Source organism: Ostrea edulis, chromosome 6 (genome assembly GCF_947568905.1).
Source record: "Ostrea edulis chromosome 6, xbOstEdul1.1, whole genome shotgun sequence".
NCBI lineage: Eukaryota > Metazoa > Mollusca > Bivalvia > Ostreida > Ostreidae > Ostrea > Ostrea edulis.
Window position 1 is genome coordinate 83,315,775 of NC_079169.1, and position 12,860 is coordinate 83,328,634.

Sequence of the window (12,860 nt, forward strand, 5' to 3'; positions counted from 1 at the left end):
GCCCTACTGGTGGCGCAGCCTATGCCTGAGCATAGTCTCGTGGTGGCTATTTTGATGCCTGCCTCCCTTATTGTTATTGTAAATTGCAGCCGTGGCCAATATCGTCAAATAAAAGTTTTTCAAGGTACATTATGCCATTTCTTAAATTTTATTTTGTGCATGAGGATATGCAAGTCTGGGCTCAGTACATCTTTTTATAATGTGATTTAACCACTAGAGGTTAAATCCATTTATGAAAGTGATACGGAGCTTTTATTTTTTATTACTGTGCTATTTCCCGGCATCCCAAGGGCACTACCCCGGGTTCTTAGAGTCATCCACGTCACGATTTTCGGAATATTAGCCGAACACAGCAAAAATGTGACGTCATACGCACAGTCGTCTGCAAACAAATTCAACCCTCCCTACCACACCCCATTTTAATGTTAGATCCTTTTTATCGAACATTACTGCCGCTTCTCGTTTTGTTTTCTTGTGTCAATTTCAGATAAGCAGTTGGATTTCTCCCTTACATGCCAATATTCCAATCGTCACGGCTGGAAACATTTCTGCGCCTGGAACAGCTTATGGTCAAGGCGGCTATTTTGGCTCGCCAGTAGCGCTCAACAGCTTGTTTTCCTATTTGACTTTGTGTTTAAATGATTACTTTTGTTTATATCAATCACTGGTATCCATATTCTGGCCATATCAAGCATAATCTGTTTGAATAAGATCATCAAATTGGCTATTGAATCATTATTCGTTTCCTCTTCTACATGAGTGACGCTTTTATCAAAGAAAGATGACAATTAATAATATTTGTTTGAGCCATTTTGTTATCCAATACTCATAAACTCACTAAAGTTGCCTTTTCCCTGAGATAGGATGGTCTCAGAAACTCTGGATATCATCTTTTAAGAAATAATACAACGATAGTAATGAGCAACTGTACCCACTGTCATCATATATTACGTCATAATTTACGGAAGAGTTCGACAAAGGGAAATAACTCTTGGGGAACTCGGAACTTCCGTATTTAGATTATATATTACATTTAATGTTTGCAATCAGGGGACACGAGTTCGATTCTCGATTCTGACATCACGTCAAACTTTAAACATTTACAACAGATAGTGACGTTTCTTCACCAAATGCCCGACATTTCAAGTAAAAGTCCCGGATCTTAAGAATATAATCATTTTAAAAAGGGGGACATAGTAGACTTTAAATAGAATACTCAGTTCTTGCTGTAAGAACTACCTCTTTGTGGCACTTCACATTAAGTTAATGACAGAAAATTCTCAAATGCCCCAGTTAAACAACGTGCAAACTTCATATGTAAGTAGAAAGTTGTTTTTTTATTTATGCCATACTGAAGCATGCATAGATATAGTATATTTATCGTGCATTCCATATTTATACATTTAGTTGGACAGGAAAATATGTACAAGAAAGTATGTCATACCGGTGAATATCAGTTTCAAGGTTTCTTAACGGTCAGTTTAGTTTATTAGTTTAAACAATATCTTAGTCAATAAATGATTAGAATTAGCAACAAAGATAGCCCGTACATCCCTCTTCTTACAGTGGCAAGACAATGTCATAATATATATAATTGATCATATTATAGAGTATGATATTATCACCGATTCTTGTCTAAAAATAACACTGTACAACCACTATAATAATGAACGGTATTTATTTGTTTTGGCGCTCTTGGCCGCGGTGATGGTTGGGGGCTACCACAGAGCCGCCCCCTGAACAATCAATCAATCAATCAATCAATCAAATGTGACGGCCCCAGATGGGCGAATTGCGCACTGGGTAAACGCAAGTGCACGTCACCAAATGCAAATACAATAAATCAATCAATAATACAAGAATTAAGATATTAAATCAATCAATCAATAGTCCGACAATTCAATGTCAACAACAATTCAATCATTCAATCAGCAATTCAATCATCAATCAATACTGCAAATTTTCAAGTTCATGGCATGAAGCTGCAGAATATTGGGTGCACTCCTCCATTTGAGTTGGGGTGCGCCGAAACGCCACTTGCACGTGCCACACACGCCCGTGAAACAGGAGCGTTTGTGGGACTGCAACCGCCACCAAGGGAGTGCCCAGAACCGTGGTGACGGCGGCAGTACGCCAACTCAAATGGTCACCGCTAACCAGATTGCCGCAAATCGAAACAGGTCTAAGGAAACGCATTAACCCTGCCACCAATGAAGGTTTCAAGGGCACCTTGTAGATTATTGAGAAATAAGTCATTCCCGAGCTGTGACAGATGCACACCACCAGAATGATACAGGTGAACGGGCTTAGCTTCAAACTGTGTGTGTTTGATGAACGCCCCACCCTTTGAAGCTATTAGCCTAATACCCTCCCTGTTAATTCTTGCTCTGGCGTTTTCCATTGCCTGTATCTGTGTAGAATAACGCCAACTAAATCTAGGTAGCAGTGAGGACCACACTAATTTCACACTAGGAAAAAGTTTGGTTATTTCTAGTACAGCAGACTGAAGAAGACTGACCAGTGACCACAGATTGGTACGGCCTAGGTTGTTTGCCCCACAATGAACAATGATAAGATCAGGAATATCTTGCACCTGCTGTAATATTTTAAGTTTTGGCACCAACTCGTATAAATTCATACCCCCGTAACCTTGCCACCAAATGGTCGTGTTTGGAACGTTAAGGTTTGGTCCCCCTGTCCTGGATCTGGCAGCCACTGCTGCCCTCTTAATAATGGAGGATCCAACAATCCACACTTTAATTGGACCTATGAAAAACTTGGTGAATGTTAGGCATGCAAATACCCAAGGCATATGAACGTTAAGAGATTAGCGAATATATGACTGATATGCAACAGATCTCCATCGACCTGCCGCTTGAATAACTTCGGCTGACATGCCTTGTTGTGCGAGTGTAGTTGCTGCACCAATGCGAAACGAGTGGGATTTGAAGTGCCTACTATCTATCCCCGCTAAATTAAGCGAGCGTGACAAAACTGAGGTAAACTGGTAACGAGTAAGAGGCTGACTAGAGTAATGACAAAATAATGGCCCCGCTTTCGGTGCCCTAACCTCCATATAATCGTGCATGGCCTGTATTGGACAAGTAGTTCCGGTCATCTTATGTACTGTCAATGTGGTGCCCCTACCTAGTTGGTCAGTTTTCGAATATCTAATGTGAATTGTTAAATAGTTAGTGTGCAGGGAAATGTCCCCAGTATGTAAAACCCGATCCACAGAATTGCCCTTTGACAAAGCAAATTCCCCTATCCTAAGCAAGGCATTAAAAGCTAGTGAGAATGATGCTTTAAAAAGAAGGGTCTCATACGTGCTAGAGCATACCACCTGTAGTTTATTTATGATTAGTTCCAAAATGCCCAATGTGATAGGTAAACGGGCATCCGATATTGAATTTGTGCGCTTCATACCCTGCAACAATTTCTGCACTATAAAATGCTTAGTCGGATCCGCATTCCAGTGGAGTTTGCAATAAAAACTAATGGCAGAGATGTATGCTTTAGCTGTGGATTGCTTGTAACCATGTATGGATAAATGTGCAATAAATGTATTGATGTGAGCATCCAGTGGTGGCCATGTGTTAGGTAGTCCCTGAATGCTACAGAAATGGTTGAATGCCTGAATACCCACCATATATGCTTGGTTGGTGTTTGCTGACAAGGATGAGTGTAAAAGGCGGCTTATTTCACTTGACAAAGCAGCCTCTGGAACGAAGCTGGGATTAGCTGAGGGTTGTGGTCGGCTGTAGGTGCCAGGTTCCTGAACAAGTCCCACTGCTTGTGAGATATAGAATCAACAATTTTATTTGAACTGAATATTGAAGTGCAATGTTTGAAGGATAAGTGGTCTAACAAACGACATGACCCGATGTGACTTAGATGACTGTTTGTTAAGAATGTGTACTAAGGCCATATTGTCCACATGAAATAGTATCTTTTTGTTTTGCAACCTACTGCCCCATACTGATATGGCTAGCACAATGGGCACAAGTTCTAAAAATGTGATGTCTTTCAAGATGGAAGTAATGGCCCAATCATGTGGCCATTGAAGGTAGGTCCACTGACCCTGAAAATAACACCCGCAACCTAAACTAGATCCACCTGCACTGTCCGTGAACAGTTGTAAAGTGTTCTGGGTGGCCCACTCCCTCTCTGGGAAATACACTACACCATTGAATCCCCTCAAAAAAATTATCCATGTATTCATGTCTTCACGCATTGAGTGATTGATTCTGATATGATGCGATGGCTTAGTGGGACCAATCGTGGCGTTGTAAAATCTACGGTCGAATGCCCTGCTACCGGGTATTGCTTTGCCAAAAAAATTTAACTTGCCCACCAGGCTCTGAAGGGTAGATAACTTAATTTTATTTTTCGAGACCCAGAAGAGTAGGAGATTCATGAGTTCGTCAACCTTTTCTCGGGGTATTCTAATTTGCATTTTGATAGTATCAATCTCCAGACCGAGAAATATTAAACAGGTAGTGGGTTGAACAGATTTATCCTGGTTCAAAGGTATTCCCATCTCGACACACATAGACTGAAATGTATGCATAAGGACATGACAATGGCTTGTATGCGCACTGCCTGCAAAAATAAAATCATCCAAGTAATGGTGAACCGTTTCAATCCCTGATTTAGCTATGACCAACCACTCTAAAAATGATGAGAACATTTCAAAAATTTTGCATGAAATAGCGCAACCAAAAGGTAAACACTTATCAATATAAAAACTGCCATTCATATGCAAGCCCAAGAGTTCGAAATCAGCTGGATGAACCCGAATTAACCTGAACGCACTTTTGATATCAACTTTTGCAATGAACGTCCCCTTGCCCAGAAGACTAATGGTTTGGACTACAGTATCGAATGAGGTATACTTAACAGATGTGTGAATCGGGTCGATATGGTGGTTTATACTATTTGACGGTGGGTAAGAAAGATGTGTGATCATGCGCCAACCGCCATCTGCCTTCGGAACGACACCTATTGGGGAAACGTGTAAATTATGCAATGGGGGGTGGTCAAAAGGACCAGCCATTCGCCCTTCAAGCACCTCTTTATGGATTTTTTCTTGCAACACCTCTGTGTGCTCAGTGGCTGATAAAAGATTACTACAAAACATTGGCAGTCGAGGACCCGAATACTGCAATCTAAACCCCCGAATTAGACCATTTTTTAATGAAATAGCTGATGTAGTGTTTGGGTATGTGTGGAGATAACTAACAACTATGCTAGTATTTATTGGCGAATTTGCCAGGGCCCATATATCCAGACTGCTGTCTGGTTTGGCTTGGGATAAAGGATTGTGACTGGTTGCTATTGGCCCGAAAGGGCTGATTGTTGCTTGGTCCCCCTGGTTTGCCCGCCTTAGCCTGGGTTTTAGCACAATCACTTGACGGATGGTTTTCGCCACACTTAAGGCAACGGTGTAAATATCTACACTGAATCTTGTGGCACGACCCCTTGTAATTATAATCAAAACACTTGAGATACTGATTTGATGGTGGCTGAGGGGATGGGGTGTTTGAAGGGGTCATGTAAATGAGCCAAAGTTCTGCATCAACCCTGCCCCAGTCCATAGACGGATTAGTTGCCATACGCAAGCGAAACTGCTCGTCATAATTAGGCCAACCCTGTGACTTTTCTGCCCCCAGTCTAACGTCGTGGACGTACTTTAATAATTGCTGTGTTTTTTCTGGATGAGCAGCAATATATATGCTAGTAAATATGAGGAACGCATCTGTCCAGCGTTCAATAGTAGTGATTTTGTTTGATTGCTTAGGATGTGCAATAATTTGGCCAAATTTGTTGACTGAGAGAATAGATGCTATCTGAGAATTACTGCTGTCACGTACAAGCAAAGTGGCTAAATTAACAAATTCACCGTTGACTATTTTATGTTTAGTGTGGTTATCAACATGATATGCCAATGGGGCCTGGTTTGAATTGATCATTGTAGGTAACGGTTGTGGGCCCTGATTAAATTCATTGTGCAAAATATCATTACCTGTACTCGGTGTTAATTCTACCCCAGGCTGCACCCACTGTGGGGGTTGAAAGTGGTCTTTGGGCTGGACGACAGGTATCTGAGGCCGGACGACAGGTATCTGTGGCTGGACTCCGCCATGTGCTACACTGGAGTCAGCATTGCTCCTCCGTGTCCTGTGATTACGCCCTGTCTGTACTGCCTGAGCATGCTGAGACTGGTCCGACGTCGTGGATCTGGGTGCCCCCCTTTTTGATTTGGTCTTGGGCATATTTTAAAGTGTTATGGATAGAATTGATGCTGCACCAAATTGATGACCACGCCGTTTGGAAGAATGTTCCAGAAAGGACGTGACGTGTACGTGTCAATATATATTAGACTATTGCAGAATTAAATTTCCCGGAATAAATAAGAACCCCCCCCCTTTCCCTTTTAATAAAAACTGATGAGGATACAGTTACGGAGATAAATGCGCATATCCAAGACAAGCGTGGATATGCGATATTATACCAGTACATGTAACTTGTGAAACAATGAAACTCTGGTATATCCAGGGGTCTGTGTCTTCCCACCTCTCTAATTTGTATTGCTTATATGAGTTATGAGATTGATCACTGTTCTTTATTTTCACATTTCATAGATAGATAGAAATTAATAGAAAACGAGGGAAACAATAAAGGAATTATATAACGTAACTTTATGCAGTTTATTTTTATAATCCGCGAAGAAGCGGATCATAAGAATCGTAAACTGCACCAAGTAGCATCATTTCGTTTAACATAGGTCAAAATCAATTTTATTTCTTATAATTTGCTGCAAAAACACAAAACTAATTCATTTGTAAAGTTTCAAAATTTGTTTTAATTGAAAACGACCCCTTTCCCAAAATGACAGTTTAAAATACCCGTGCACTAATATAACACTCTAAGTAACGCCTGACCTAAATTAGAACAAAGCGGAAACAAAGCGTGGTGCAGCAGACATATTTGGATTGTCGTTGTGTGGATTTATTTTTCAAATTCAAAGACGCAGTTGTTGACCTATGGAGATTGCATAAATAAGGCCACAGAGAGAGAGAGAGAGAGAGAGAGAGAGAGAGAGAGAGAGAGCAGATGCTGAAGAGGAGATATCTTTATTGTAACTTTTAAAGGATCATGATTTGAAGATGTCTCAGTATGACAAATAACTGTTCGCGGATTATTATTGTTTACATTCAACATGGTGTATGTAACAATAACTCTACTTAAAGTGTCAGGCATTAATTTTTTCTGTGCTGTTGAACAATTGCAAACAGACGACTTATGGCCAGACATGTGCATAATGTGTCAAATTTCAAAACCAGCATCATTCATTCCCTGAATGGTGGTTGCACGGAGGCAGTGAGCTGTATATGATTTACTGCAATTTGCATTTTTTAAAATATATCTGGCATGAAACGACTTAACTGGTAATGAGTAACAGGGGTATTTTAAAACAATTTAGACTCCTTTTGATGGAAAGACGCTGTCGCGTGACAAAGTTGCGAATTCTTCCCCGTTTTCACCGGTGGTAAAGACAAAAGTGTTTGTTTTCAGTTGCCCATGAAATTCTAGACCTTCTCTGACTAACTGAATGGACAAAAGGAACCATATTCGAAAGCGAAGGACAACATGATTCATGTTGTCGTAAAGGTAGGTTGAAATAATCATTAAATCGGAAGTGTTTATAATTTCTTTATGTTTTGTTGGTCTTACAAACCTATCCTGAAGATTATTTTTTTTTTAAAAATTCCATCAAGAATGTTGTTAAAATTTCCCTCGAACTATATCAATCTACCTTCCTGAATTTTGCAGGTGTTTGTTGGTGCTAAATCGAAATGATTTGTAAAAATTGTATTGCACTGAAAAGCTTGTTCTGCAGACATTTGATTGGCCCTGTCTTTGCTTGGTTGTTAGGTTGCCTTTACATAAAATTTTCCCAATTTACTATTTAGCTCTTTGGGTTCAATAGTTGTATGCAAAATCTGTTAGAATAGTTCTCCAAATCTGTCTACACTCCATTCTACAAAGAGGGGGGTATACATACAATACACCAACATTTCACCAAACCTAGATAGCTTAAACAGTAAAGCGCTCTGAAAAGAGAGATTTGGGTGCAATTCCCATTCTGGGTTAAAATGTGGTGTATTTCTTAATGTTAAAATTTCTTTATTTTTATCTTCTTTTCTAGCTTTTAAATTTTATTCATTTTTTGAAATTTACACATACCCTGAGAAATTTTCCCCCATTTAGTATTCATTCTCGTAGATTTAGATTTTTTCTTTTCCTCTATTTGTTTTAGTTGCTTTTCTGAGACGTCTTTGAATCTCGTTCTTGTATTTTTAAATGGGAATGGCGAAATTTTCTTTTTCATCTGTCAGAAATGCTCTTTTCATTTTCTTTTCTTTCTGCATTTTTTAGTGATGTGAAGACATCAACATCATTTGAAACTTCACTACTTGAAAAGTCAGCATCATTACCAGGCATTCAAATCTATATCCTTTAATCTCCAGTTTTCTCCAAATGGTAATTAAAATCATAATTTACATCAAAGCCTCCCTACTGACTGTTTAAGAATAGCAGACGATACATGACAAATTACATCTATAAAAATACTCAAATACAGTCCTTTGTTTTTGCTTTTTTTTGTTCATTCAATGTGCATGTATGGTAAAATTGTGTTGAACTGAAAAGAATAACAAAACCTAAACCAACAAATTGTCTAAATTATTTATTGTTTTGAAATCATAGTGAGATTTTAGATTTCGTTGGATATAGCTGAACGTGTATCATGTATATGTACATGTATGTCATATAAGTAAACAACGTAGTTGCAGCTGCTGGTTGTAAAGGAGTGGGTGTCCAAATATCAAGTTATATAAAATTCTGTGCTTCCTCCATCTGATTCATCCAATCAAATCGTGTGTTACAAGTGAAATCAAATTATTGATAAATAGATAGAAATTGTTTGAAAACATATCATTTAATGGTATTGATACAAATACAATGCAAAAAGAAAACAAAGATAACTTATTTCCAACATCTTCCAGGAGTAGAATAGGGGTAAAACAAAATAAAACGCAGAAAAATGCTACTGATTGTTAACAGAAAGAATTAGGGAGCGAGAAAATACAGATCAGTGAATGGACAATTAGACGATAAATAATAGAGTGAGTTAATGAAACTTGATTGACACCTGTGACCTAAATTGTTCTAGAGATGATGTTTATCACGCAGCAGAAAGATGACATAATGGTTGCATAACTGTCTTTCAAGAATGTACCGGAAAATTCATTCTCATCATAAACACACTGTGAATTTTGATGATGTTAAGCTCTGTTAGACAAGCACTTTACATAACTGGGAACTATGTCTATTTTGGAATTTCATTTGAATATTAAGTCGACTTGTGACTATTTGTATGTACATATTTGGATTATATTACTGAGAACTATGAATATTTAGGAATTTCATTTGAATATTAAAGAGACTGATTAACGATTTCCCCCAAAATTTTGTTTTTCACTTTTAATGATCAAAATCTACTGTCTAATGTGTTTTAAAAGATTTCAGATGAAAATTAAGGTTATACATTATCAAAAAATCTCATTTTAGAGAGTTTATTATTTGTTTTGTAAACAAAGATTGTGGTATGTTATTGTTTATGAAATTTTCAAAAGAAATGGATATTGATCTAAGTTTATTATATTTTTCACATTTCAAGCATTCTTTGGGTAGAATGAGTCATCTAAACTAAAGGTTAAAATCTGTGACTATGCAAAATTAAAATGCTTTATATTCCAAAATCAATATTTTACTGGTTTGTTTGTATATATTAAAAGACTCGATTTTTTTTTTTTTTTTTACATAACACAGAATTAAGGCTAAAATATTGCTTTTATTCTTACATTCAGAAAGTCAAAATTTTGTCTGTCAACATTAAATGAATTATATTTTTAATGTTTAACATCAAAAATGATTTTTTTTTTTCAAAAATCGTGAACCAGTCCCTTTATGTAGATTCAGCTCGGAATTTGACATTGTTTATTGTTCACCCACTGTGAGTTTATCAATTGTAAATAAATTTTAGCAATACTTTAATTGCCTTTGTTAGTAAATTCTGCTTTTTTAAGGGTTGATTCTGAAGATTCGGGATAAAAAAAATTCACATTTTTCAACATTTATATCTCACTGTTTTCTGAATTTATTGAATTTCATAGGCAACAGGATTTACCATGTTTTCGGTCATAGATTTTCTTGACTCACCGAATGCCTAGGTTTTAGATGCGTTAAAAAAGACGAATTAATAAATTTAGCTGTACACTTCTGGTTAAAAATTAAATCTGCAATGGGTAAACAAGATAATAAAGTTAGGGTCGCTAAAACACGTGTAGAAGTAAATATTTTTGAATCATATGATTTTTCGAAACAAACCGTTGAACGAGGGAACATGACGTAATTTGAATTTCAATTAGAGTTAGAAAAATAAAAATTTCAAAGAGAAAGCGAGAAAATGCAAATTGAGACAATGAAACTAGAAACTGAAAGAGAATATCGAAACAGAGCGGTGAAAGAAAAACAAAAATGAAAGACAATTTGAGTGAGAAAAAAATGCAAACATAAAATGAAACAGCAGAGATGTAGCTGGTAGTGGTAGCAGTTAATTAAACCAGATCCCATAGTATGTGACAAAATCATTTACAATATCGCGTCCGAGGATGAAGACGACAGCTTATATCCACATTATGCTGTTACCAGATCGATGGCCAAAAGAGAATTAGTTGAGATTGACCAATTTCAACCCCATAACGCGGCTTGTTTATCTAGTGAAATTTACCTCAGTGACTGACTTTTTTTTATGGCAGTTTAATTTTTCAATTTTTGTTGCATAGTTGAATGTATGAACGTTGCGAAAATAACACTTATTTAAATTCTCAATTCAATTCTCAATTTATCGTAAAAATTAATACTTTTTGATGACCTAAACAAAAAATATCAAATCTCCTCTATTCGGTCGTCAGACGCATGCGCATAGACGGTAAACAGTTCATCATGTCGTTCAGTGAGAGAAGGTGTAGTGGATGGATCCAGAATTTTGACAGATTCTGTGACAAAAGAGGTAAAAAAAAAAAAAAAAGAAAGAATGAGATAAAACTCGTACGTGAAGTAAAATTTACCTTTGGATCAGTATGATCGTCGGAAAGCAAAGAGCCATGAGAAACGCACATAGGACTCAGTGGCAGATCTGAAGAGGGATGTGGAAGTCAAATATTAGTCAAAGTACTCAGCCATTTTGGGTGCCAAATCTGGAGTTTTGCTCACAATTTGTGGCGAAAAGAGGAGGGTGGTCCTGGTTCCCTTTAAATCAGTCATTTTGGACTAGTCGCGAATACACTACCTTAAAAGTACATAATGCAAGTCCTAATTTTGTCTGAACACGACACGTTTTAGACGTGAAAACATCGGTCAATAGGAATATGAAAGGGTTTCTGTTAAAATTATGATTTATAATTCCTTAATTATAAGAAACAGGGAATATATTCATATTTCAAAGGGGAATGTGAACCCCCTAAGTGGTATTTAAATATTGTTTTACACAAAAATTTTGCTCTCATTTAAAATCACGTGTTGTAAATAAGCATTCAAAAGTCCAAGTCAGCATGAAGAAACATTTGAATCCCGGATGATCACCAAAATTATTTTATGAATACGTGTTTTAAACAAGAATAGATATGGGTTACCTTATATCCAAGAAATTCGACGTTTAATTTACTCGTAGCAAATATTGTGACCAATCTTGCTTCACTAGCAAACAGTGCGCACACCTGTCCTTGACCTTTTAACTTTGAAAAAATGTACAATTACATGAACAATACCAAAGAAGGATAATTTTTAAATCTTCTTTTTATATTAGCTGAAAAATACATATATAGAGTAATGCAAAAATCAAGAAGGTGAAAATCACTTTGTAGATATTTACTATGATATACCCCTCCCTTTCCTAGAAAATAAATTGCCCAATTAGGTAATTTCTTTTTTAATTGAAAAAATGCCCACCCCAGAATCAAATGTGTGTCCCCTTTCTTGATAAAAAAGATAGTAGAAATATCTGATTTCCAAACCTTTAATCCACCCCTCCTATTTTTTTTTTTAAATTTTCTCTGTTATGGTTATATTTGTATTTTCTTATCCTTGTGAATTCATAAATTTTGTACATGAGGATCACAACCTATGCACTTATTCAACAAGAAATGTATACATTGCCTTAATAAATTTTATTTATATATTGAAAAAAAAACAACAACATGGGAATCATTTTGAATTGCAGGGAATTTCGTAAACGAGAGACTTAAATAAACTTTTCTGCGTAAACTTTTTTTCCATGCAAAAGTACCACCTAGTACCTCATCTACGCAATACCGAGCTGTCTTGCAGTGCATATTGTAGATGTAATTTTTTTTTACACGTGTTTCTTTACTTTGTTCACTGACAATAAGCAGAAATCACATAAATTGCAATATAAATGTTGATAAGTTGAGTACCTTTAAAAAAGAAAAACAAAACCTCGTCACTCGTACATTTCTTACATGTATTATATATTTAGAAGTTGGAAAAACTCACATATATGTATAATTTAATAAAATGATTTGATAGCCTTTTGTCTTTCAAAACTACCGTTACCAGTGGTAAAATGTTTTCCTTTAGATATAACATTTATTCTCATTTCTGTACAGTTGTTTTCCTCTGCTCTGATTACATATATTTAATACCAGCGTCTATGAAACCGTGTTGACAAAGCGTCATACTTGTTTATAACGGTCGATAACTCGTAGTCGTAC

At 36.7% G+C, this 12,860-nt stretch overlaps 1 protein-coding gene across 3 annotated transcripts in view; it reads right to left on the reverse strand.

The window, feature by feature from the left end:
* The window catches only part of LOC125646994 (CD209 antigen-like protein C), a 36,480-nt gene extending 30,095 nt beyond the window's left edge, over positions 1-6,385 (reverse strand). The window contains exons 1-2 of one of the 3 annotated variants that reach the window (XM_056141017.1): positions 6,026-6,385; positions 3,647-3,792 (exon numbers count right to left, since the gene is read on the reverse strand). In XM_056141017.1, the coding sequence (XP_055996992.1) occupies positions 3,647-3,792; positions 6,026-6,275 (396 nt within the window). In that variant the 5' untranslated portion in view covers positions 6,276-6,385. The remainder of the gene's footprint in view (positions 1-3,646; positions 3,793-6,025) is intronic. The other 2 variants (XM_056141018.1, XM_056141016.1) reach the window with 2 other exon arrangements.
* Between the last annotated feature and the right edge of the window lie 6,475 nt (positions 6,386-12,860).